The sequence below is a fragment of the Salvelinus sp. IW2-2015 genome, linkage group LG28 (assembly GCF_002910315.2).
Source record: "Salvelinus sp. IW2-2015 linkage group LG28, ASM291031v2, whole genome shotgun sequence".
Classification (NCBI taxonomy): domain Eukaryota; kingdom Metazoa; phylum Chordata; class Actinopteri; order Salmoniformes; family Salmonidae; genus Salvelinus; species Salvelinus sp. IW2-2015.
In genome coordinates this window covers 10,742,731-10,770,704 of record NC_036868.1, presented here as the reverse complement: position 1 = coordinate 10,770,704, position 27,974 = coordinate 10,742,731, and the positions used below count along the sequence as shown (strand labels likewise).

General features: G+C 41.3%; 1 protein-coding gene across 1 annotated transcript in view; it reads left to right on the top strand.

Annotated features, from left to right (window-relative positions):
- LOC111954035 (rho GTPase-activating protein 18-like) overlaps positions 1 to 26,231 on the top strand; it is a 49,883-nt gene extending 23,652 nt beyond the window's left edge. Inside the window, exons 2-15 of the mRNA XM_023973531.2 lie at positions 10,314 to 10,516; positions 12,814 to 13,037; positions 13,381 to 13,441; positions 17,501 to 17,667; positions 19,479 to 19,644; positions 20,365 to 20,456; positions 20,637 to 20,714; positions 20,954 to 21,113; positions 21,483 to 21,565; positions 21,666 to 21,872; positions 21,983 to 22,129; positions 22,615 to 22,742; positions 23,074 to 23,129; positions 25,266 to 26,231. Coding sequence (XP_023829299.1) covers positions 10,314 to 10,516; positions 12,814 to 13,037; positions 13,381 to 13,441; positions 17,501 to 17,667; positions 19,479 to 19,644; positions 20,365 to 20,456; positions 20,637 to 20,714; positions 20,954 to 21,113; positions 21,483 to 21,565; positions 21,666 to 21,872; positions 21,983 to 22,129; positions 22,615 to 22,742; positions 23,074 to 23,129; positions 25,266 to 25,360 — 1,867 coding nt within the window. The 3' untranslated portion in view covers positions 25,361 to 26,231. The remainder of the gene's footprint in view (positions 1 to 10,313; positions 10,517 to 12,813; positions 13,038 to 13,380; positions 13,442 to 17,500; positions 17,668 to 19,478; positions 19,645 to 20,364; positions 20,457 to 20,636; positions 20,715 to 20,953; positions 21,114 to 21,482; positions 21,566 to 21,665; positions 21,873 to 21,982; positions 22,130 to 22,614; positions 22,743 to 23,073; positions 23,130 to 25,265) is intronic.
- The last annotated feature ends 1,743 nt before the right edge of the window (positions 26,232 to 27,974 follow it).

Below are 27,974 nucleotides of genomic sequence, written 5' to 3'. Positions count from 1 at the left end.
CAGCTACATAACTTCTTGTCAATATGGGGGCGCTTTGGAAAAAATCGTGCCCAAATTAAACTGCCTCGTACTCTATTCTAGATCGTACAATATGCATATTATTATTACTATTGGATAGAAAACACTCTCAAGTTTCTAAAACTGTTTGAATTATATCTGTGAGTAAAACAGAACTCATTTGCAGCAAACTTCCAGACAGGAAGTGAAAAATCTGAAAACGATGCTCTGTTCCAGGGCCTGCCTATTGAATTGCCTTATATTTATGGATATGCATGCACTGCATACGCCTTCCACTAGATGTCAACAGGCAGTGGAAGGTGGAATGGGGTGTCTAGCTTGATCTGAGATCGAACAAGAGCTCTTGGAATGACGTGACCAGAATTTCCTTTGTCTACCAGTGCGCGGGAAGTACCTCCATATTGTCTTATGATAAGCGTTCGGTATACACGGCTAATATCTCCGGCTTTGTTTTTATTTGATACATATTAGAAAAACATCATAAAGTAGGTTTTTTCAACCGAGTTTCATCAGTTTATTCAACGTTTAATGGGACTTTTGGAGTTTGCCGTTCTCTGCGTCGAGAGAAATTGGGAACGTCATCAACATTGGCTAGCCTTGTGGAGCGAATTCGACAGGAGAGAAGGACATTCTAAAACCAAACAACGATTTATTCTGGACCTAGGACTCCTTGTACAAGATTCTGATGGAAGCTCAGCAAAAGTAAGAACAATTTATGATGTTATTTCGGATTTCTGTGGAAAATGTTGAGTCCTATTATTCGCCCTTTTTGCGGGCGCTGTCTCGCTATAACGTAAGCTGTTTGTTATGGTAAAGTTATTTTTAAAAATCTAACACGGCGGTTGCATTAAGAACTAGTGTATCTTTCATTTGCTGTCCAACATGTATTTTTTAGTAAAGTTTATGATGAGTTCTTTGGTCAGATTAGGTGAGTGTCCAAAATAGCTCTGGACAATTTGGTGAATCGATGCTACATATTCGCAATGTATAACCACGGTTTGCAGCTCTAAATATGCACATTTTCTAACAAAACATAAGTGTATTGTATAACCTGATGTTATAAGACTGTCATCTGATGAAGTTGGTCAAGGTTAGTGATTAATTTTATATATTTTGCTGGTTTTTGCGATCGCTACCTTTTGCTGCTAATAAATGCATTTGTGTGTTTGGCTATTGTGGTAAGCTAATATAAATACATATTGTATTTTCGCTGTAAAACACTTAAAAAATCGGAAATATTGGCTGGATTCACAAGATGTTTATCTTTCATTTGCTGTATTGGACTTGTGATTTCATGAAAATTATATTATATGATATCCCTGTCGCGTTAGGCTAGGCTATGCTAGTCAGCTTTTTTGATGAGGATGCTCCCGGATCCGGGATGGGTAGCAATGAAAGGATAACAAATGGTCCTTTTGTTCGATAAAGTCCTTCATATCCCAAAAAAGTCAGTTTAGTTGTCGCGCTTGATTCAGTAATCCACCGGTTTCCCTCGTTCAAAATGCATACAAATGAATCTCAAAAGTTACCAATAAACTTCGTCCAAACAAGTCAAATAACGTTTCTAATCAATCCTCGGGTAACCTAATATGTAAATAAAACGTTCAAATTTAAGACGGAGAATAGTATTGTTCATTACCGGAGATAAATAACGAAGTGCGCGCTCTCATCCATGCGCGCCACAATACTATAGCCAAAATGGGAGCCACCTAGAAAAACTACAAAATGAAGCTCATTTTTCAAAAAACAAGCCTGAAACTCTTTCTGAAGACTGTTGACATCTAACAGGAACTGCAATCTGGGAGGTATTCCTTTGATATTCCCATAGACAGCCATTATAATGAGTAGTGAGCTCAAATAAAATAATTCCCGGATGGATTCTCCTCGGGTGTTCGCCTGTTATATCAGTTCTGTTATACTCACAGACATTATTTTAACAGTTTTGGAAACTTTCGAGTGTTTTCTATCCGATACTACCAATTATATGCATATCCTAGCTTCTGGGCCTGAGTAACAGGCAGTTTACTTTGGGCACGCCAGTCATCCGAAATACAGAATACTGCCACCAGCCCTCAAGTTATTTTGCTGTTCTTTGACAAAAATGTCTCTTTCAGCTTGGGGGATTTCTTCTTCATCTGAAGATGATGCATCGTGCTCTGGGTTGTATTCTTTCCCATCTTCTTCTTCAGATACCTCCTCCTCTTCTAATTCATTGTTCCTCCTGGACATCTGAAAAAATCAGATCTACTACCTGTTGGGCACTGAAACGTGCACTCATGGCTTCACCAAAGAGAGAAATTTGGGTACTGTTATCTGCAGCACCCTTTATAGCCTCTGACTGCATTCCCCATTAGTAAACAATGCTTTCAAGAAATGTTTATTGTATTTTCTGACATTTTGTTTATTTTGTCTGTGAACTTGAGTCATGTGGGGTCATGGAGGGGAGATGCTGCACATGCACAAGAAAGTTTTAGTTTTGTCTGAGTTCAATCAGTAGCACACAATCTGTGTGTGTGTGTGTGTGTGTGTGTGTGTGTGTGTGTGTGTGTGTGTGTGTGTGTGTGTGTGGTGTGTGTGTGTGTGTGTGTGTGTGTGTGTGTGTGTGTGTGTGTGTGTGTGTGTGTGTCTTTGTGTGTCTTTGTGTGTGTGTGTCTTTGTGGTGTGTAAAATTTTATAACTGCCAGGTCAAAAATGACCCTAAGACAATCTTTGTTCCCTGGTGGTGTACAGCTTTCATGGAAATATGAACAAAGGCGATGTTTCACTTTTTCTAATGTTGGGGTCACTCTAGGAAAAGTAATCAAATTTCAATGTGAAAAAATGTCATTTAGGGGGTTTTCTCTGCTTTTAAACTTAGTGGCGGGTCATTTTGGACCCTTAAGACAACACAAGGGTTAAATCAGCATGTATTGATCTGAACTGATTTCAGAGCCCACTCATTTGAATGTAAAAGTCCTGCTAAATCAACTCTGAATGATCTCATACTAACAAATAACCCTCATAAATAGTCAACTAGTAGTGTTTTGATATGGACCTCAGTGATCACTGTCCCATAGTCTGTCAGAAACACAAGATGTCTAAAACTAAACCACGCCTTGTTATTAAAATAAACTTTAAACACTTCCATGAGCAAGGGTTCTTACATGACATTTACCATTCAGGCTTACTTAGTGTTAATGACAGTCCGGACTTGGAACTTGCCCTTTAACACTTCTCTAGTATGTTTATCTCTGTATCTGATAAACATGCTTCTATGAAGAGATTAAGAATGAAAGATAGAGCCAACCCTTGGTCAACGCCTGAACTTGCTGAGTTAATTCAGCTAAGGAAGAAAGCTTGGTCTGAAACAAGACACACTGGTAGCTCTGCTAACTGGCTCACCCTCAGACAACTTTAGCTTCCATAAAAAGGACTAAATCAATCTATTTCATTAATTCCATTCCTGACCCTTGTGACTATTCCGCTATGTTTTGGAAGGCTAATACATTGCTAAAAAGAAGCAGCCACACCTCTCTGCCCAATGAGGTTCTATTTAACTCCAATACTATAACAGACAAAACTGAAATAACTGACGCTTAATAAATAAATAACTGATGTTTAACCAACATTTTATTGCAGCAGGCCAGTTATTTGAAAGGGGAAATAGCAGCAATAAGGACAACTCTGAAAAGACTGTTCATGATACAAGCTCATCTCTGATACACCCCTGTTTAATCACAGACTTGCCTGCTACTGTAAATGGTAACACCGTTCTCTTTTCTTCAAGTCACAACTAGGGAAGTTCTGGATGCTCTCTTAATTATTCATGTAAAAAAATCCTCTTGGGCAGACATGCTTGACCTGTGTCTTCTACGGCTTCCTGCACCTCTGATTGTGGAGCCTTTGACACATGTTGTATCAATCCATTCTCTTGGGTATTATTCCTAAGGTGTGGAAGGTGGCCCTTGTTCTCCCGCTCCACAAAGGTGGTGAGCCCTGCGATCTTAATAATTATCGCCCAATTTCTAAATGTTCATGTCTAGCGGAAATATTAGAACTCTTGATACGTTCTCAACTGCGGTCCTTTTTTAGATGGAAAATGTATTCTGAATGCTCACCAGTCAGGCTTTAGGCCAGGACACCAATGTCATAGTTATTAATAAATTACATAGTTAACACACTATACAGGAAACAGCACTGCTCTGCCCTCTGATTCAGAGTGGTTGGGTTAAATGCGGAAGACACATTTCAGTTGAATACATTCAGATGGACAACTGACTAGGTATCCCCCTTTCCCTTTATATTGATATGTGGAAAACATTCAATACAGTTGATAATGCACTGTTGCTACGGAGACTATCCAACATTTTTCAAGACCAAGCGGCCTGCGGCTGGTTAAAGAAATTACCTGCACGACAGAAGTCAATGTACAGTATATCTGCCGATGGCATTCTCTTAAAGGTCCCAAACAGTCATTCTGATTACCATGTAAAATAGCCTTTTGAGTGACTAAAATATCTCCCATRATATTTTATGGGGATAGAAAGGTATTTTGTTAATAGAAAAATTACTTTTCCTCTCATGGCTAACTACCAGGAAGTTTGAATAGATGGACATTCATCAGCTTGACGTGACTGACAACTCTTTGAAACGCCTATGTCAAGTAACTTGGATGCAGTGTTGCAGCAAAATCATTTAAATAAATTTGGTAATGCACAAATCAAATCATCAAATCAAATGTTATTGGTCACATACACATGGTTAGCAGATGTTAATGCGAGTGTAGCGAAATGCTTGTGCTTCTAGTTCCGACCATGCAGTAATATCTAACAAGTAATCTAACAATTTCACAACAACTACCTTATAGGAATGAATAAGAACATGTACATATAAATATATGGATAAGCGATGGCCGAACGGCATAGGCAAGATGGTATAGAGTACAGTATATACATATGAGATGAGTAATGAAGGGTATGTAAACATTATATAAAGTGGCATTGTTTAAAGTGACTAGTGATACATTTATTACATCCAAWTTKKWATTATTAAAGTGGCTAGAGATTTGAGTCAGTATGTTGGCAGCAGCCACTCAATGTTAGTGATGGCTGTTTAACAGTCTGATGGCCTTGAGATAGAAGCTGTTTTTCAGTCTCTCGGTTCCAGCTTTGATGCACCTGTACTGACCTCGCCTTCTGGATGATAGCGGGGGGAACAGGCAGTGGCTCGGGTGGTTGTTGTCCTTGATGATCTTTTTGACCTTCCTGTGACATCGGGTGGTGTAGGTGTCCTGGAGGGCAGGTAGTTTGCCCCCGGTGATGCGTTGTGCAGACCTCACTACCCCCACCAGAAGAGTGTCATTGTCTCTTATATAGTTTTAATGGCTGGGAGTCTCTGACTACCAGAAGGGCCCAACATTGACTATTATTCGTATATAAAGCAGTTCTCCAGAATATCCCATACTACCTCACCTCACTTCTAAATTGGAAATCTAGTAATTATAAGACTCAATACTGGTTGGTACTAGAGGTTCATTAGGTCTCCTCTGAGTTAGGGAAGCCTGCTTTCAGTTACTATGCCCTTCAGTCCTGGAATGTCTGACTTGCCTGACTTGTTTGTCTCATGTGCCAGTTCAGTTGGTCTTGCATCTGTGCTTCTGCATGGGAACAGAAAGAAAAGACAAAAGGACTGACTGCAAGGGGCGGCAGGTAGCCTAGTGGTTAGAGCGTTGGGCCAGTAACCGAAAGGTTGCTGGATCGAATCCCTGAACTGACAAGGTACAAATCTGTCGTTCTGCCCCTGAACAAGGCAGGTTCTGTTGATGGCCTACTGTTCCCTGGGAGGCCATCATTGTAAATAAGAATTTCTTCTTAACTGACTTGCCTAGTTAAATAAAAAGTTGTGGTCAATGAATGTTGTTCAGTTTGTTGGAATAATAGCCTACAGTTAAAAGTTCAACAAGAGACTTTGCCACCAGGTTACTGAGTCATTCTGGTCTTACAGTATGAACAAGTCATGTAGACCAATAGAAACGGCGGAGTACATCACTTTTAATTAGTTGATAACATAACAGTTCGTGTACACWAGTACAAAGAATGTGATATACAGATATGTGTTGGAGCTTTGTGTTATGGGGATGTGTGAAACTTGTGAAACCTACTACTCAGCCTGAACTGTCCCCATTTGCGCAGCTGAATGTTAACTTTTCAGTGGCGCCGACTGGTAAGACCGATGCTTCAGGAGAGCGTTCACATGTGCTAGCAAGGGAGAGGTCCTGGGTTTCGAGCCTTGTGGGAGCTGAATCAGGAGGAAGTGGTAGTCACTTAGCAAGCAGTGTGATGTCCTTTATATATTTTTTCTTACTGTATACATGTTCTATGGATGATGCATGAATCAATAATTGATCAAGTTCTTTGGAATTCTTTACATAATGTGGTGGGTCAGGTTATTATACCAAATCAAAGCCAGTATTATGTTAGCTGATAACTCCAATTGGAGTTTCTAATGTTCAAAACAGCAGGGTTAGTGGGTTCAAGTCAAGTGCCAATGAACAGCCTGTGTTATGATTATTTCCTTCGAATCAGGTGAGCATCTGAGTTTAAAATGAATGAGATATAATATTAACTCAGGGACCACCTGTCTTAAAATACCTCCAGCAATGTAAACATGAGTCAGTGCACAGAATCAACATGGGTTATCATCATGGTGTTAATGCCGCTGTTTGTGGATTTATCGTTTTTACATTGACACAGCAGCACTCTCTTTACATTTCCTGTTGTTTCCTGGTGTTGGAGATTAGTTAAGATTATTGTTACTTGTATCTCTTTTTACATCCTTTAAAGGGGAAATCTGCAGTTCAACAATAAACAAAGCAGCCGCCCCACCACCTTTTTGRGTAAACTGCTTAGGGATGGGGCTGGAGGAATGTCTACTATTTACTAGTTAACAAAAAATCATGTATGTTATATAAAATATATTCACCCCACCGAGTATTGTAATCAAAACTTACCAGAAAGCATGTAGTCCTTGGCTCAGACAGTATAGTTGTGTGGGCTCAATAGCATCTAATTAGTGTGCAAGATCTTGAGAATCAGCTGTACATGTGATGGAAGAATACACTGTGCATGCAGAGGGTTGCAATTCCATTGAATTGGGGATAGTTTAACCAAAATATGCCACAAAACCTAGAATTGCCTTATGTGTATCTCACAAAAAAAGGTTCACTGTTATAAGCTAACTTGTTTGATGAATTTAAGCAAAATTCCCCAAATTCCCAGGCTTAACTTCCCATGGAAAGTTCAGGAAATTTACCGGAGTATCCGGCCCTTTTGAAACCCTAGTTTTAGCCATGTTTTGAAGGTTTACAGTGTTTGTTTACAATTTACAAAGAATGGAGTATAACAACATAATATTTAATATTTCTGATGGGGTTAAACAGACTGTAATTAACTGCTACTGGTAGTGTTTGAGGAATACAATCAAGCAATTATTTTTACACAAAAGAACATACAGTATCTCAAAACCCAACCTCTCAAAACCCATCACTGGGGGCTTTCCCATGSAGTCTGTCCAATACAGCTTTGCCTCAATTCTTTGGAACTGTTTCCATGGTGCATCCATTCACTAGGTACTACAGTATTTGCCGCCACATGTTATCAGTAGTAAACCCAGCCAATTCTCCAGTCTTCTGGAAATGAGATGTTCTCTGAAAGTGTAGACTACAGAAGAGTGGAGGGCCAGACAGATAGATCCCCAGCAGTAACATTCCATGTCTCTGTTGGGGTTGTCACAGTAACCAACAGGCATAGGCCCTTGTATTAACAGTAGTGGATGTTTGAAATGTGTATTATGAGTTAAGTGAAACTTGATTGCTAGTGCATGTGATTGATAGTACTGTAATTCCCTGTTTCTGTGCTAAAGCATGCATTTTCTGTCACTACGTAGAAATACTTTTTTACTACACAGTCTCAGATTTAGTAAGCCTCGGAGGGGACAGTATACCTGTGTGCCCCTAACCTGACCTGTACTGTCAGATCTTCTGTATGACTGTATTACTATGGCTCCTCCCATTTGTGTCTGTATGCAAAATGACCAGGCAAAACACTAGAGAAAGACTAAATTGTTTCCCCCTTTGTCCTTGTGCACTGGCAGTTTGTCAATCTTGGAGCCAGCAAAATAGCTGACCTTTCAGTGGAATGGGGCTGGCTGTGGGATAACGTTGGTGCTGTTTGCATTGTTGGGATACTTGGTTTCCTTCCTGGTCATCTTGAGTGGCTGTGTTTAAACCTTGCATCATTTCTTTTAATGGGGGCGATGCCGTTTATATTTCTGTCTTGGGATGGAATACTAACTAACAGTGAAACACTTTCCTCTTTCTCGCTGCATTTTCTGGTGGTTTCTGGTGTTTATTAAAATGCCCCTCTAAACCAAATATGTGTGCTGTGTTTTGGGTTGTTCCCCATAAAAGGTAATTACATGGCTGAACATTTGAATAAAAAACGTTACGGCACTTATTCTTTTAAAATTGAAACATGGTGGAAATATCAAAGAAAACTACAAAGAAAATAGACAGAGCAATTGCTTTGTGAGAGCATTTCCCCAACACTCTCTGAATTTCAGATTTGTGCAGGTATATTTATCCAGGGCCAGAAATGTCAGGTATTACTGATATCCTGTCCTGTGGCTAGGAGGGAGCTGATACTCATTTGACCACCTCCACAGACCTTTAGGTGAGACCAAACAGCCTTACAGGCCTGCAGCTCATTTGTCTTCCGTCCTGTTTATGACAATTCACTGCAAGAAAGACTGTATACCTCATAGCCGTGAAGAACACTAAACTGGAATTATCTTGGCTAATTTGTATTGAGGTCATCACATATTTCTCCTTGCATGCTGACACCTTGGTAGTGTAAAACAAACAAACCCAAACCTGTATTTAAGCCAAGGTGTAGCCTGGCATGACCCAGATTGACTGTGTTTAGTATCGAGTGTATAAAGCAGCAGCAGTCATTAAGGAATGTTAAACTGCTGAGGTTTGATAAAACATTTGCCACTCCAGGCGTCCCTTTAAGTGCAACCACCAGAGATTATAGGGGGAGGGGAGGTTAGCCGCTCTCTGATGCCCATCAGGAGTCCTCTTCAGTGTTTCCCCTAGGATTTTTTCAGCAGAGGTGGCAAAGTAAGCATGAGGAGCGTGGCCAATAGCGCGGTCTCCGACCAAACATTTTAGAGACCGTCCTCTAGGCCGCAGAGCCAAATATTTTACAGTTTTGAAGCTAGTTTCTTACAATTATACACATTTGCCATGGGGCTGAGAGAAATAATGGCAGTTATAAAGCTAATTTCCTGCATTTCTACAAATGTTGGAGTTAAGAGGAAGGGTTTTAGTTTTGCTGATGATCTTATTTTTTTTATATATAGCTCCATTATCTTTTCTACATACTTTATATCTGATTTTAGACCTTTCATTTTACCATGAAAATGTTTCCCCTATATTCATTTTTTTAATCATATCTTTTGGCCCACCTCTGCTAAATGAATATAGGGGAAACATTGCCACTTCCTCTGGGTTTACTCCATAGATATAGAATGAAGGTCATTCTATTTCTATGATTTACTCACTCCCGGCATCTGGAGCCCTGGAGCAAGCCAAGCCTTCACCAAGTCATCACAAACAATCATGCAGTATCCTTAAAGATGGAATCCGCATTAGTGCGAATTAGCGCCACTGTCCGCCCCACGGTCGTTATTTAAAAAATATATATATATATTTTGTATGTACTGTACTGTATACTGTACATACAGTATACTGCTTTTTTATTCAAATCAAAGTTTATTTGTCACGTGCGCCGAATACAACAGGTGTAGACCTTACAGTGAAATGCTTATTGCATGTGCAATTTAAAAAAAATACTGTGTTCGTTGTTTGCTGTAACTTTGTTAATATAGGGGCTGGTCCTGGGCCAGCTAACAAGCAGCTAACAGCAGGGGTGCACAGAACTACGTGTTTTAGTGTGACTCGGTCAGAGGAAAACAGTTCTGCATTGAATGACTGAAATKAGTTAAACCTTCACGTTCATGCTAAGCTAACTAACTTACTTTGTGGAAAATACAACCATATGTGACAACACAACATTCATAGAGTTGCAATTAAAACACATTTACCGGACAACCACAGTTGGTTGTTTCATTAGAGTTCAGATTGGAAATTCAACACATTGTTGTATGGTATGGCTTGTAGTATTCATAACTCACTTGAACCCTAATAAAATTCACACTGAACTARTCCTCATACTTTGTCCCTCTTTCTTCCTCAGTCGCAGGACAGGCCGCTACAGTGTCCAGAGCCGGCCCACAAATGCCTCAGGAAAGCCCCCATACCACCGCTGTAACTCCCAGGACTCGCTGGACGAGCTGCTCATGGATGAATACTGGACAGAGGTGGAGAACATCACCCTTAGCGGCGAGGGAAAGGTGGATGTAGAGCCACAGGAGGAGGTGCAGCTGAAGGTGCCTGATGGTATGGAGCTCTACACTATAGCAGGAGTGTCAATTGAAGTAGAGATGAGATGGGGTTGTTATAGTGGAAGGACTATATGCCCTGCTTCTTCAAAGTAACATTTTAGACCAACCTGCTGAAACAAGACCGAATGAGAGTGATGAGCTGAGCAAGGGGGGCTCGAGCGGAGAAATAATAATAAATACATATTTTTTTCATTATGCCCAGCTTACGAGGCCACTTGATGCAATTGCCTCATCTGCCTAACGGTAAGTCCGCCAGTGATTATGTACTATGTACATTAGAAATATAATGAATTCATTCTATTTCTATGGTACAGTATATGACTTGTGATTTACCTAGATCACTGTCTGAAAGGATTCTTTTAGTAGAGCACATACAGTACACACTGGTCTGTTGTAATGACATAATGATAACTAATTTCTTTCATCCACAAAATACAATAGCCTGGCTTGATCCTACAGGGTCAGGAAATGCCTATAAAAAGCACTGCTGWAGTTTGTTTATAAAGTCGAAATGCATTGTTTAGTCTGAAGCACTAAATGTAGGAACTTCCTYCTGTTATTTTTTATATCAAGAATGTTGGTGTATGACCGGTTAAGGCAGCGGTTCCCAAACTAAGGGTCACCTGATATGTAAATTGGGTCGCGAGACAATTCCCCAAATTCTGAAAAACAACAACCCCCAAAAAATGATTATAATATAGTCTATCTCAAAATCATTGTAATGTGGTTAACCTTAAAAATCTAAATTAAAATTATTACATTCAACCAGAGAGCGCTCTTAGATCATAGGAAAATGCTGCACTTGACCGTTGCACTTGAATCATTCCTACGGTGAATGGCTAGGCCTGTTACACTATGAAACCACACACTACTGCAGAGACTTTCATATTACCAGCCGCAATTGCTATGGTGAAAACAATGTGTGGGGAGACAGAGCCACACAAACTCACATCAATACCTTTGTCAGATAACATTGTTAAACAAATAATTGATGCTATTGCTAGCAATCAAGAGGAAACTCTGACTGAACGACTCAAAATCCCCAGTTTATGATCTCCAAATGGACGTTAGATGTGAGGGCCGAGATGCCCATGGATTTACCTTTGTTCGCAATAAATGTTGGGGGATTTTTTGCATTGACAGAGGAACTGTCATTCACAATGGATGTAATGAAAATGAAATGTCTCCTTGCCTATGTAACAGACATACAGTATTTGGGAACGAACTGAACGTAAGCATGCAGGGGAAATACAAAAACATTCTACAGATGATCAGTGGATTCAGAGGAAAGAATTMTTATTGGAGAGAGAGTYTTTCGAAAGCGAACCACGCCCCCTTCCCTCAGCTGTGTATGTTTCTAACAGARAACAGCATCAGTAAGTGTCTCACACGAGGGAACACTGCTCACCTCCAACGCTTGGAAGACCGCTTTGGGATTACTTCCCAATCCGTTTGAATGGCTCAGTTGACATGCCKTTAAGTGAAGTCGAACAGCTGATCGAGCTGTCATGTGACCGAATGCTGCAGACAACACATTCACGTGTCACTACGGAATAATTTTGGTTCCTGACTCAAAGGGAATATCCTGCTGTCTCCCGTTTAGCAGTAAAACTCATGGTACCCTTTGCCAGCTCATATCTGTGTGAAGCTGGCTTCAGTGCTCTCGTCTGCGTTAAAACCAAATGTCGATCCAGGTTGAATGTGACCGCACAGATGACGTGAGTACTGTCGACCGCGCCCCCTGACTTTGAGAAGCTCCGACAAAACAGTCATCAAGCACAACTATTTCATTAGTGGTGGTGAGATAAGACACATTACGTCAGACTAATTTGCAATTGACGGTCATAGCCCCACATTAAAAGTATGTGATGGTGAGTTGAAGACAATCAGAAATACTGTTAGAATGTTTTTTCAATTGACTGTCATAGCCCCCCCCCAATTTTTTTTTATTACATTGGCTGTTTAATTACACATGGTTCACATGGGTTGCAATTTTTTTAAATCAAAATGGGGTCGTGGGACAAAAACGTTTTGGAACCCCTGGAGTAAGGGGTTAGGAGTGAGACATCCTTCCCTGTTTCATGTCCTTGTTTGTTTCTATTCCCACTCCTCGGTACAGAGAAATTGCATAATATAATAGTAATTACACAGAAATAATCTATGAATTAGTTTGTTTCTTTATTATTCAGTCTTTAGACCTAGACTTTACCATTAACATACTACAGCTCTTTTGGTTTATCATCAACTGATAAGACTCAACCTAACTGCACTTGTGCATCTGTCTGTCTGTAGAGGGGGAACAGGAGAAGGCATGGCTGACTGAGGCAGGGCTGGCCACTCTGTTTGACGAGTCGGCATCGGACCCCGAGGACATGATGGGGCTGTTGTTCACACTGACGCGCACACAGGCTGCCGCCGTAGAGAAACGTTTTGAAACCATCAGGAAGAGGAACAAGCAGCACCACATACCTGACGTCAGAGACATCTTCAAACTCCCAGGCACACTGGAGTCAAAGGTCAGCCTACCACAGGTCCTGTTAACAGGCACAAACCTGGTTTTAGAACTCAATCATGCCTGAGATGCTTCACTGCAGAAAGAACCCATTGACTTGTTTACCACAGTCAGTTAACATCATTACTAATCACATGGAGAATGTCTGTTAATGGACACCAGAATGTGAGGTAATAGGTAACTGGATATCTTATCCTAATGTTTAGTCTGTTCACAATTGGTAATAGAAACATATTGACTTTCTACAATATCAGCAGTTACATAAACTTGTTTGATTCATTAATTGTGCAAAATAAGCTATATTGAATTCTGATGAGAGCCTGTTTTTGTTCTGTATTATGTTGCAGGAGGATGAAGCAAAGTCAACAGAGAGAAGTGAAAACAGAAAAAGGAATATTACGACAGATGGTATGTACCACAAGTTCTAGTAGGCGCAAGGGTCAATTTCATCATGTAAAAACTGGCACACTGGCAATATTTGAGGTGTGTCCTTAAAAACAAGCGCAGAAGTGAACATTTCATGCAGCACTAAAGGGAAGTTTTAAGACCTCCAAAAAGCAGGTCTTAACGGTAATGCAGTTGATAATGGCATTGATTTTGAGAGAGGCAGCGCAGCCTGTCCAGCCGTGACGCTCAGTGCCCATTGAAAGAGAGGTGTGCCTTTTTGTGCTGGTGAATCTCGTATTTTCTAAACATAAAAAACTATTGGTTTCCCCCATTTACACAATGATTGGAAGTCTATGAGTATCTGCTAGCATGCTAGTAGATACTCATAGATGTCCAGTCATCCACAAGTTCACCTGAGTCCGGGGAAATAGATATAGGGACTCATTGCCAAAATCCCAAAGTATCCCTTTAATCAAGGCTGGTTTCACATAGGTGCATCTTTTTATTATGTTTTATTGTCACATACACCAGATAGGTGCAGTGAAATGTGTTGTTTTACGGGGTCAGTCATAGTTGTTCGGAGCAAATGAAGGTTAAATGCCTTGCTCAAGGACACATAGACAGATTTTTATCCTTGTCGGCTCCGGGTATTCGAACCAGAGACCTTTCGGTTACTGACCCAACGGTCTAACTAGACTACCTGCCACTCCATTAGCCACGTTTTGAGTAAAGGGGTCTTAAATGGTCTACTGAGAGTGCCTTGAAATATTTTGGAGGTTTTTGCCCCTTTTTCATGATTCACAATTCACATACCTGCATACTTCATTTTGCTTGTTCAAGTAGACTATCCATCCCCATTTTCAAAAAGCACCCCTCATCCGATTACCAAAGGCGTGATCCTCCAAACCACATATGTCAGAGTCAAGGCCCGCGGGCCACATCCGGCCCGCGAGAAGGTTTTTTACGGCCCCTGGGATGATCTTGATTTATTATTAGAANTTAAGTGAAGTCGAACAGCTGATCGAGCTGTCATGTGACCGAATGCTGCAGACAACACATTCACGTGTCACTACGGAATAATTTTGGTTCCTGACTCAAAGGGAATATCCTGCTGTCTCCCGTTTAGCAGTAAAACTCATGGTACCCTTTGCCAGCTCATATCTGTGTGAAGCTGGCTTCAGTGCTCTCGTCTGCGTTAAAACCAAATGTCGATCCAGGTTGAATGTGACCGCACAGATGACGTGAGTACTGTCGACCGCGCCCCCTGACTTTGAGAAGCTCCGACAAAACAGTCATCAAGCACAACTATTTCATTAGTGGTGGTGAGATAAGACACATTACGTCAGACTAATTTGCAATTGACGGTCATAGCCCCACATTAAAAGTATGTGATGGTGAGTTGAAGACAATCAGAAATACTGTTAGAATGTTTTTTCAATTGACTGTCATAGCCCCCCCCCAATTTTTTTTTATTACATTGGCTGTTTAATTACACATGGTTCACATGGGTTGCAATTTTTTTAAATCAAAATGGGGTCGTGGGACAAAAACGTTTTGGAACCCCTGGAGTAAGGGGTTAGGAGTGAGACATCCTTCCCTGTTTCATGTCCTTGTTTGTTTCTATTCCCACTCCTCGGTACAGAGAAATTGCATAATATAATAGTAATTACACAGAAATAATCTATGAATTAGTTTGTTTCTTTATTATTCAGTCTTTAGACCTAGACTTTACCATTAACATACTACAGCTCTTTTGGTTTATCATCAACTGATAAGACTCAACCTAACTGCACTTGTGCATCTGTCTGTCTGTAGAGGGGGAACAGGAGAAGGCATGGCTGACTGAGGCAGGGCTGGCCACTCTGTTTGACGAGTCGGCATCGGACCCCGAGGACATGATGGGGCTGTTGTTCACACTGACGCGCACACAGGCTGCCGCCGTAGAGAAACGTTTTGAAACCATCAGGAAGAGGAACAAGCAGCACCACATACCTGACGTCAGAGACATCTTCAAACTCCCAGGCACACTGGAGTCAAAGGTCAGCCTACCACAGGTCCTGTTAACAGGCACAAACCTGGTTTTAGAACTCAATCATGCCTGAGATGCTTCACTGCAGAAAGAACCCATTGACTTGTTTACCACAGTCAGTTAACATCATTACTAATCACATGGAGAATGTCTGTTAATGGACACCAGAATGTGAGGTAATAGGTAACTGGATATCTTATCCTAATGTTTAGTCTGTTCACAATTGGTAATAGAAACATATTGACTTTCTACAATATCAGCAGTTACATAAACTTGTTTGATTCATTAATTGTGCAAAATAAGCTATATTGAATTCTGATGAGAGCCTGTTTTTGTTCTGTATTATGTTGCAGGAGGATGAAGCAAAGTCAACAGAGAGAAGTGAAAACAGAAAAAGGAATATTACGACAGATGGTATGTACCACAAGTTCTAGTAGGCGCAAGGGTCAATTTCATCATGTAAAAACTGGCACACTGGCAATATTTGAGGTGTGTCCTTAAAAACAAGCGCAGAAGTGAACATTTCATGCAGCACTAAAGGGAAGTTTTAAGACCTCCAAAAAGCAGGTCTTAACGGTAATGCAGTTGATAATGGCATTGATTTTGAGAGAGGCAGCGCAGCCTGTCCAGCCGTGACGCTCAGTGCCCATTGAAAGAGAGGTGTGCCTTTTTGTGCTGGTGAATCTCGTATTTTCTAAACATAAAAAACTATTGGTTTCCCCCATTTACACAATGATTGGAAGTCTATGAGTATCTGCTAGCATGCTAGTAGATACTCATAGATGTCCAGTCATCCACAAGTTCACCTGAGTCCGGGGAAATAGATATAGGGACTCATTGCCAAAATCCCAAAGTATCCCTTTAATCAAGGCTGGTTTCACATAGGTGCATCTTTTTATTATGTTTTATTGTCACATACACCAGATAGGTGCAGTGAAATGTGTTGTTTTACGGGGTCAGTCATAGTTGTTCGGAGCAAATGAAGGTTAAATGCCTTGCTCAAGGACACATAGACAGATTTTTATCCTTGTCGGCTCCGGGTATTCGAACCAGAGACCTTTCGGTTACTGACCCAACGGTCTAACTAGACTACCTGCCACTCCATTAGCCACGTTTTGAGTAAAGGGGTCTTAAATGGTCTACTGAGAGTGCCTTGAAATATTTTGGAGGTTTTTGCCCCTTTTTCATGATTCACAATTCACATACCTGCATACTTCATTTTGCTTGTTCAAGTAGACTATCCATCCCCATTTTCAAAAAGCACCCCTCATCCGATTACCAAAGGCGTGATCCTCCAAACTATTCAGTCCTATAATGCCATATCAACGGCAGATTATATTGAGAATGAATAGGCAACGATACAATTGACAGGAGCGTAGTATTTTGTAAAGACGTGCAAATGTTATGAGTAAAGACATTTAGGCCTACGTGTGCACACAGTGCCAAGAGATGCGATTTATGATATCATGCTTCTGACCCCATCCTATTTAGAAATGTTGTGTTTTAAAAAACAGATGGCTTGTTTTTCATTTGATTAAAAGCCAGTTATAGCCTCCCCTCAATGAAGGCTGTTTTTTTGTCATGCCAAATGCATTCGCCAAATAGCAGCATATCAATAAAGGGTTGAAATAAGACTGCTTTGAAATAAATATGAATCACCAAAGCTTTATCAAAAGATCAAGTTTGGAAGCAGCAAAACAGTGAACGGACCTCCCCTTTTTATCATTATTTTAGCCTGCACTCGTTATTCATTTGGATGGTCGTAAAAGCCTCCATAGTCTACCTTAATATTATATGCCCACGGGGAGCAATTATGGTACCTGTAACGGTATTTTGACATAGTCTATATTAAAACAAGTTGTTGTTTCATTTTGATTCACATTGTATTATAATTATTCACTCTCTTTTTTTAAAGTCTTATCAATAGTGAATTCAATCTAGCTTATTGACAACGTTTGGCATGTCCATGGCTCAGATTCACACGTGTGTGTGTGTGTGTGTGTGTGTGTGTGTGTGTGTGTGTGTGTGTGTGTGTGTGTGTGTGTGTACAGGTCAGGTGGTGGGGCAGGGGAATGGGGCTGGCCCTTCTGAGCAGAGTGTGTCTGAACCTGAGACTGACATCAACCTAGAGCTGTCCTTCTCTGATCAGGCCCTCAGCTATAAGGAGGGCTCAAAGGCCAGCAGTGAGGCTCTGACGGACACAGACGATAAGCTACCTGTGAGTAAACATTAACACCACCACACAGATTGACTGAGCCTCTGAGCTGGAGTAAAGTTTACATGTCAAAACAGGAAGAGTCACTCGTCAAAAATATAAACACAACATGTAAAGTGTTGGTCCCATGTTTCATGAGCTGAAATAAAAGATCCCAGAAATGTTCCGTATGCACAAAAAGCTTATTTCTCTCATATTTTGTGCACACATTTGTTTACATCCCTGTTAGTGAGCATTTCTCCTTTGCCAAGACAATCCATCCACCTGACGGGTGTGGCATATCAATAAGCTGATTAAACAGCATGATCATTACACCGGTGCATCCTGTAATGGGGACAATAAAAGGCCACTCTAAAATGTGCAGTTTTGTCACACAACACAATGCCAAAGATGTCTCAAGTTGAGGGAGTGCAATTGGCGTGCTGACTGCAGGAATGTCCACCAGAGCTGTTGCCAGATCATTTTATGTTAATTTCTCTACCATAAGCCGCCTCCAACGTCGTTTTAGAGAATTTGACAGTACGTCCAACCGCCCTCACAACCGCAGACCAGTGTTTTACTTGCTATATTGTATTTACCTTTGTAAATTGTATTTCGATTCAGTGTCTATTTCTTTTATCTGCCAATAGGTGCCCTTCTTTGTGTGGCATTGCAAAACCTCCCGGGTCTTTGTGGTTGAATCTGTGTTTGAAATTCACTGCTCGACTGAGGGACCTTACAGAAAATTGTATATGTGGGGGACAGAGAAGAGGTAGTCATTCAAAAATCATGTTAAGCACTATTATTACACACAGAATGAGTCCATGCAACTTATTATGTGACTTGATAAGCGAATGTTTACTCCTGAACCTATTTAAGGTTGCCATAACAAAAAGGATGCATACTTATTGAATCAAGATATTTATTTTAATTTTTTATTCATTTGTAATTTATGTAATTTATATATTTTTTTATTAATTTGTAAACATTTCTGAACAAAACATAATTCCACTTTGACATTATAGGGTATTGTGTGTAGGCCAGTGACAAAAAAATATATATTTTAAATTCAGGATGTAGCACAACAAAATGTGGAAAAATACTTCCTGGAGGCATAGTATGTCGGCCTTACGCATCCGCGGTAGAAAGTGGCAGAGCTACAGCAGTGTTTGTCAGACCAGGAGACATCCTGAAAATCGGTCCTCTCACGAGAACGAATGTAGCGTTCCAACTAATATGACCACTGTATGGAAAGATGAGACTCCCACGAACACGATGGTGTTCTCCGTTTTGCCCATGACTCCCATGAGCCCCATGGGACTCATCTGAAGTCTGTACCGCCGATGTGCCAACTTCTGTCTGTAGCATCCGAACCGTTTGAGCTACAAACGAATTAAACCTCAGGAACAAGACGGTGTTCTCTGTTTGTTCTACTACCCTCACAGGCGTCACGGGAATCGTCTGAATGTAACCCGGTATTGGTTTAAAAAATGAATGGAACTATGGAAGTAGTTTTTTGCCCAAAGAAATGTCAACAACAAAAATCCTGAGCTTTCTTATATCTTGTTTCTTATATCCCCCCCTGCTTGTGTACTAGTGTAAGTTTTATATGACATTGAATGCTGCCGTTTGCACAGATGATCAATCAGAACCTTTGAGTACTTTTTGTCTAATACATTTTACAGTACAAACTATTCTAGCAAATTGTGCATTTTAGTCTCTGGCTCTAGGGACACCTGGTGGTGACATTAAAGTATAACCACAGATACTAAAATTATGTCGGGTTTGCTAACTTGCCTATGTTAACCTCTGCTTCTCTCTTCTCTGTGTGACAGAACTTCAAGCTAAGCAGAGACAAGACTGGGCTGACCAAGATGGGGGACCTGTCCCCTCAGGATATGAAGAAGGTGCACCGCCTGGTACTGATAGAGATGACCGCTCTGTTTGACACGGCAGGCATCGACCTCAAGGCCCACAAAGCAGTCAAACTCAAGGTCAAAGGTGAGCCAGTATGCTACAACTGTTAGCATGGAAGTACTATATAACAGTATATCTAAGTGCCCTAATAACTATCCCTTTAACTATCCCATTTATGAGCTATAGTTCGAATCAGAGTTTGATTATTTGTTACATTGTATTTTTTTCATTTGGTCCGGTTGGTTTCACATTGCCAAATGTCAAACAAACTAAAATGCCTGAACAAAACCATGTGTTCATGCAGGTAATTTGTTTATTGGAGAAAAATGCTCACGTTAAATCCATCTACGATTATCAAGAAGCATAACTGTGTGTCCCAAACTTCATAGGCCTAGTACTTTCACTTTGGTTTTCCAACAACATATGGGGGGAAACAGCATAATAATCATAAATGCGCTGCTACTCACATAATGTTTCAGGTATATGAAGTTATTTAATCCAATGCTCGCATTCAAGCAAACAATAATACCTGTGGTTCTTTCCCTGTATTTGGTCCGGACTGTGTTCTCACCTGTAGCGAAATGCACCATGGTACGAATGGACCACCCTTTTTGAGGGAACCATGGTGTATTGTTTAGTGCGCTCCCGAGGGCGGATAGAGTGTTGACACCTGTCCAAACGAACCGAACTAAGGGGGAAAACACGCCAGGGTTTGGAAAAAATGCTCCAAACCAATTTGGTRTGAAAACCCTCTTAGTCTCAGGAAGCTCTGATGAAATTAGGTTTGTTGTGTCTGTGTTCTAGAGTCTGGCCTGTTTGGAGTTCCCCTGGCCACCCTATTGGAGCAGGACCAGAGGAGACAGTCAGGGACCAAGGTGCCAATCATACTGCAGAGGGTGAGCAGCACAACCTCTCAGTAACAAAGTCAGGGATCCCGGTTCACTTTAATCATACAGTATGTCTAAATGTGTGCCTTGCAGTATAAATCTCTGCAGTTTGCTGTAGTGGTGATGGTATTATCATATGTGCTGTTGATTTGGTGGTTAAAGCTTATAAGAGTGTTCTATTGTTTCCAGCTCATCTTTCACATAGAGGAAGAGGGTCTGGACACAGAGTGGCTTCTACGGATACCCGGATCAGCCACAAGAGTCAAGGTCATTGTTCATCATTGTTGATAGATGTTCTCATGGTTTATGCCTATACGGTGTCTGGGCAAGGATTTGCATGCTGTAAAATCAGCATAATGTAGCTATAGAGAAATGAACATTTGGCTAACGGAGGGGCTAGTGTGGTGACAGACTGTGTGGAATTTATGATGAGTGTTGTACTGTAGGCTTATGTGATGAAGCCTACAATGTATGTGTGTATATTAACATATGTGTCCTGCTGGCAGGCGGTGCATGTGGAGCTGGAGGGGAAGTTCTATGAGGGCCTGTTCTCATGGGAGAGTCTGAAGCAGCACGATGCAGCCAGCCTGCTCAAGCTCTTCATCAGGGAGCTGCCCCACCCACTGCTCACTGTGGAGTACCTCAGTGCTTTCATGGCAGTGCTCAGTCAGTCCCATTATATACTGCACTACATTATGCACCAGACTTTCCTTATGCTACACACTTTCTCACAATGGTGCACTATATGTATACTCCACAGGAGGCTGCTGAGGGAAGAACGGCTCATAATAATAGCCGGAACGGCACAAATAGAATGGTATCAAACACCTGCATGTTGGATGTATTTGATACCATTCCACTAATTCCCCTCCAGCATTTACCACAAGCCCGTTCTCCCCAATTAAGGTGCCACCAACCTCCTGTGGTATACTCGTTCACAAATGTAGCTGGATTCACATTGAGTTTTATCATATGTTGAGTTATGCGTTAGTAAACCAATCCATTGTGGTTGTGATTTGCTTGCTTGCCTTACAGAACTGCCCACTAAGAAGCAACAGCTGCAGGCTCTCAACTTAGTGGTTCTGCTACTTCCAGAGTCCAGCCGTGATGTACTGAAGGTAGATAGAACTGCTTTCTCTGTGCTAGTTCTCTAGCCAATACAGTGTAGACTCATGGTGTCTGTTGGACACAATGTAATGTATCTTATGATGGTTTCAGTCACTGATGGAGTTCCTTCAGAGGGTCATAGACCACAAAGAGCAGAACAAGATGACCTTGAACAACATTGCCGTGGTGATGGCTCCAAACATCTTCATGTTTAAAGGCTTCCGCAACAAGATCAGTATGCAGCAGGAATTATCCATGGCCACAGAGACCGCCAACATCGTCCGACTGCTCATCCGATACCAAAACCTGCTCTGGACGGTACGCTCTAATCTTCTACCTTTTTGTCATAGATACTTTATAGGCCTACTGTAGTTGAAATTGCACTTTGGTAGCATATTTGTAATGTTATTATACATTTTTCACTTCAGATTCCTAAATTCATAATGAACCAAGTCAGGAAACAAAACACGGAGAACCAGAAGAAAATTAGCAAAGACCGTGCCATGAGGAGACTCTTAAAGAAGATTGCTTACGACCGAGAGAAACCCGAAAAACAGGAGAAACCCCCCTCAGAGGTGAGAGCAGCAGAAAACAAAGGAGGACGTCTGTCTAGCACCTGTGTATGGTAACTGAAAAGCAGTTATGGCTGAGGGAACACCCATGCTCCTGAGTGAATCAAGAGGATAATATGTGAATGACTCAACTCAAATGCCTTCTGCACTTCCTGGTTCAACTGAGTTAAAAGGGAATGGCTCCCCTGTGACGCCTAGTGGACATATGTAGAACTGCAATGTTTTTGTTTGAAAAATTACTTAATAATGAAGAAACTGCATAATGTTTAATATGGATTTATGACGAAATTAAATAATTTAGCATAGAATTTGAATACCTTCAAAGTATATTGATATTGAAGTGCAATTTTCAAGAAACGCTTGATATGTTGAATAAGAATATTGCTGCTGTACAGTTTGTATTGGTGTAGTATGAAGTACAGTAGCTACACTATAGTGTGTACACTATTATGATGGTTGGAGGAGACATGTCTGTTGTCTATCCTTAGGCGGACAGTAGTTCTCAGGGCTTCATCAGGGTCCAGGCCCCTCAGTTCTCTAAGGTCTCCATGGCTGTCCAGTTGACTGAAGAGCTGCAGGCGTCTGACGTCCTCAGCCACTTCCTCAGCCAGAAGAGGTGAGACCAACACCCCTCCCTCTCCCCTGTCCCCGTCCTCCCTGGGGAACTACTGTCATGCCCGTCAAACACCAAAGGATTGCATTCTGAGTCCAGCTAAATTACAGTACAGAGACATTTACACCCTGTGTGTGGTATAACCGAGCAGCCTATGGAGACTGTTATTTCTGCTCCAACTCAGTTGAGTGACACTGCATGGCATGGCTCAGATTTCCCCACATCTGTTACATAAAACTAAAATGTCATAGCTCTGACATTGTATTGGAATGTCACTCTATATTTGTAACATGGGTTTTTATTTATCCCTCACTATGTCATCTGTGTGTTCTAGCTCTGTGTCTGTGAAGAGAGAAGACCTGTGCCTTTATGAAATAGGGGGCAATATCAGTAAGTTTTCCATGGTGGTGTGCAGTCATTCAACACACAAACCATCTCAAATACACCGAGTGTTCAGACTGACCAGGTGAACCCAGGTGAAAACTAGGATCCCTTGTTGATGTCACTTGTTAAATCCACTTGAATCAGTGTAGATTAAGGGGAGGAGACAGGTTAAAGAAGGATTTTTAAGCTTGTAGATAATTGTGACATGGATTGAGTATGTGTGCCATTCAGAGGGTGAATGGGAAAGACAAAATATTTAAGTTCCTTTTGAATGGGGTATGGTAGTAGGTGCCAGACGCACAGGTTTGTGTCAAGAACTGCAACGCTGCTGGATTTTTCCCGCTCAACAGTTTCCTGTGTGTATCAAGAATGGTCTACCACCCAAAGGACATCCAGCCAACTTGACACAACTATGGGAAGCATTAGAGTCAACATGGGCCAGCATCCCTGTGGAACTTTTTCGACACCTTGTAGAGTCCATGCCCCGATGAATTGAAGCTGTTCTGAGGGCAAAAGGGGGTGCAACTCAATATTAGGAAGGTGTTCCTAATGTTTTGTACACTGTGTATTCTGTGGCATTAATATACAGTACCAGTCAAAAGTTTGGACGCACCTACTCATTCACGGGTTTTTCTTTATTTTTACTATTTTCTACATTGTAGAATAATAGTGAAGACATCAAAACTATGGAATCATGTAGTAACCAAAAAAGTGTTAAAACAAATCAAAATGTATTTGATATTTTAGATTATTCAAAGTAGCCACCGTTTGCCTTGATGACAGCTTTGCACACTCTTGGCATTCTCTCAACCAGCTTCACCTGGAATGCTTTTCCAACAGTCTTGAAGGAGTTCCCACATATGCTGAGCACTTGTTGGCTGCTTTTTCTTCACTCTGCGGTCCAACTCATCCCAAACCATCTCAATTGGATTGAGCTCGGGTGTTTGTGGAGACCAGGTCATCTGATGCAGCACTCCACCACTCTCCTTCTTGGTCAAATAGCCCTTACACAGCCTGGAGGTGTGTTGGGTCATTGCCCTGTTGAAAAACAAATGATAGTCCCACCAAGCTCAAACCAGATGGGATGGCGTATCACTGCAGAAAGCTGTTGTAGCCATGCTGTTTAAGTGTACCTTGAATTATAAATAAATCACAGACAGTGTCACCAGCAAAGCACCCACACACCATCACACCTCCTCCTCCATGCTTCACGGTGGGAACCACACATGCGGAAATCATCCGTTCACCCGCTCTGCTTCTCACACAGACATGGTGGTTGGAACAAGATTTCCACCGGTCTAATGTCCATCGCTTGTGTTTCTTGACCCAAGCAAGTCTCTTCTTCATTTGTGTCCTTCAGTAGTTGTTTCTTTGCAGCAATTCGACCATGAAGGCCTGATTCACGCAGTCTCCTCTGAACAGTTGATGTTGAGATGCGTCTGTTACTTGAACTCTGTGAAGCGTTTATTTGGGCTGCAATTTCTGAGGCTGGTAAGTAATGAACTTATCCTCTGCAGCAGAGGTAACTCTGGGTCTTCCTTTCCTGTGGCGGTCCTCATGAGAGCCAGTTTCACCATCCCCCTTGATGGTTGTTGCAACTGCACTTGAAGAAACTTTCAAAGTTCTTGAAATTTTCCGGATTGACTGTCCTTCATATCTTCAAGTAATGATGGACTGTCATTTCTCTTTGCTCATTTCAGCTGTTCTTGCCAGAATATGGACTTGGTCTTTAACCAAATAGGGCTACCTTGTCACAACACAACTGATTGGCTCAAAACGCATTAGAAGGAAAGAAATTCCACAAATTACCTTTTAACAAAGCCAAGAGCGTGCAAAGCTGTCATCAGGGCAAAGGGTGGCTACTTTGAAGAATCTCAAATGTAAAATATATTTTGACATGATTCCATATGTGTTATTTCATAGTTTTGATGTCTTCACTATTATTCTTCAATGCAGAAAATAACAAAATAAAGAAAAATCCTGGAATGAGTAGGTGTGTCCAAACTATTGACTGGTACTTAAAAAATTAAGATATGACAACATCCTACAGTAGACTGTATTCAGACCATATTCAAAGCGTCACCTTCCCAATATGTCAGACAGTACCTGATTAGTTCTTTGCTGTGTGTTGTTCCTGAACAGAGGAGCGCTGTCTGGATGAGGATACCTATATGAAAGACCTGTTGGAGCTGAACCCCAGTGCAAAGTGGGTCATCAAGTGGGTCATCCAGAGATAGATGCTCACACCCTGCCAGCCATGTCTTAAAGGTCCAATGCAGCCATTTTTATCTCAATATCAAATAATTTCTGGGTAACAAATAAAGTACCTTACTGTGATTGTTTYCCATTAAAATGGTAAAAAAGAAACAAAAATAGCTTATTTGCAAAGGGCAATTTCTCAAGCATGAATTTTGATAGGACTGTCGGGTCAGAGTGAGGGGCCTGATTGCACAAGCCTAATGGGAGGGATATGTAACCTGATAACTAGCTGTTATTGGCAGAGAGGTTTGAAACTTATACCGCCTGGTGATGTCGCTAGGCAGGCCTCACTCCATCCCACTGAAACAGGCTGAAATTTCAGGCGGTCTTTTCAAACGGCTCTTACACTAAAAGGGCATTATCATAATTTTTACAATTTCACAGAATTATTCCAACCTCATAGTGTGGAAATATACATTCACTGTCCAGTTTATTAGGTACACCCATCTAGTACCTGGCCGGACCCCCCTTTGCTTCCAGAACAGCCTGAATTCTTTGTGGCCTGGTTTCTACAAGGTGTGGCATTCAAACGTTGCTCAATTGGTATCATGGGTCCTAATGTGTGCCAGGAAAACATTCAACACACCATTACACCACCGGCACCAGCCTGTACCGTTGACACCAGGCAGGATGGGTCCATGAACTTATGCTGCTAACGCCAAATCCTGATTCTTTACATTTACATTTACATTTAAGTCATTTAGCTGACGCTCTTATCCAGAGCGACTTACAAGTTGGAAAGTTCATACATATTCATCCTGGTCCCCCCGTGGGGAATGAACCCACAACCCTGGCGTTGCAAGCGCCATGCTCTACCAACTGAGCCACACGGGACCATGCCATCAGCATGATGCAACYGGAACCGGGATTCGTCAGAGCAGGCAATGTTTTTCCACTCCTCAATTGTCCACTGGAGCTGCTTTATGTTTTTAGCTAAATAGGCGTGGAACCCGATGTGGTCGTCTGCTGCAATAGCCCATCCGTGACAAGGACCGACGAGTTGTGAGTTCCGAGATGGCGTTCTGCACACCACTGTTGTACTGCACTGTTATTTGCCTGTTTGTGGCCCGCCTGCTTGCGCGATTCTTGCCATTCTCCTTCGACCTCTCTCATCAACGAGCTGTTTTCGCCCACAGGACTGCCGCTGACTGGATGATTTTTTCGCATCATTCTTGGTAAACCCTAGACACTGTCGTGCGTGAAAAGCCCAGGAGGCCGGCCGTTTCTGAGATACTGGAATCGGCGCGCGTGACACCGATGATCATACCATGCTCAAAGTCCCTTAGCTCACAAATGTTTCCCATCCTAACGTTCAATTGAACCGTAACTGAATGCCTCGATGACTTTCTGCCTGCTTTATATAGCAAGCCACGGCCACGTGTCTAATTGTCTATTGGTGCGATGCATCTTTGTGAACGGGGTGTTGTACCTAATAAACTGGCCAGTGAGTGTATATACAACACAGGATAATCACGTTTTTGAGTGCACTGGGCCTTTAAAGGATAATGGACTGGGGTAACTTTAAGGCTGACCACTGGACCCAGCGGGACAGGTATTACAGAAGTGTTAAAGTTGTTGTCCTTTGTGGTGCTGTAGTTTAGAATACAGTTTAAGTAGATGAGGGTTCTTCCTCTGAAATGGATGCCCTGTGGTGTGTTAGGTCCACATGTGTGCAGGGTACTTACTGTTTGGGATAAAGCACTCCCCTGATTGACATGTATGCTACTGGAAGTCCAACTGTCAAGAGCTTGAGGAGTTGAGGAGAGCCACTGAACAATAATCTGTGGTGGTAATGATCAATACAGTAAATGCCCCAAACCAAGAAAACAACAGTTGAGGAAACAGTATATTGTAATGGATTGCTCTARAAATTACGACGACAATGTTTTTACATTCAATGATAGACATTTAAGACATAATTGAAACACTAATATGATTTTCTTTACTCTGCAGCTTATTCCCCATTGTAAGATAATTAACACGTAGCATACAGGCCTCCCCAAACTACCAGGGTCAATTCTATTCTATTTCCGTTTCAGTCAATTCAGGAAGTACTCTGACATTCCAATTCTCTTCAATGCTTTTCAATTGGGAAAAATTGGAATTGGAATTTGGTTTACTTTCTTAATGGACTATAATTTAAATGGAATTGACCTCAACCCTTGACCTCAACCCTTCTAGCTAAAATTGTGTTAATATGAATATGTGTTGGGTAGATCTCAAGCTGTGGTCCTAAGCTAGCATTCCAGGTCGCTTCCTAATAACATTAACATGTGTAGTTCTCAAAAGGTACTTTCGATGGAGGGATCCGTTTTGAATAATGCACTGTATGTCCGATCATTTCAATTTAGAAAACATGAATAACATTATTTCAGATATGTACTGTATTTTATACACTTTATACACTCTACCTGYCGTTATGTTGTTCTTGGTACTGTGAATATGACTTGAAAGATGTCCCATTTCATGTTGTATACTGTATGTTATACTGCTTCTGAAATTACCACTAAACGTTTTGTAAATAAATGTGTAATTGCTCCTATTTAGTGTGTAATGTTCTCATTTATACACAATAAAATACATTAAAAACAA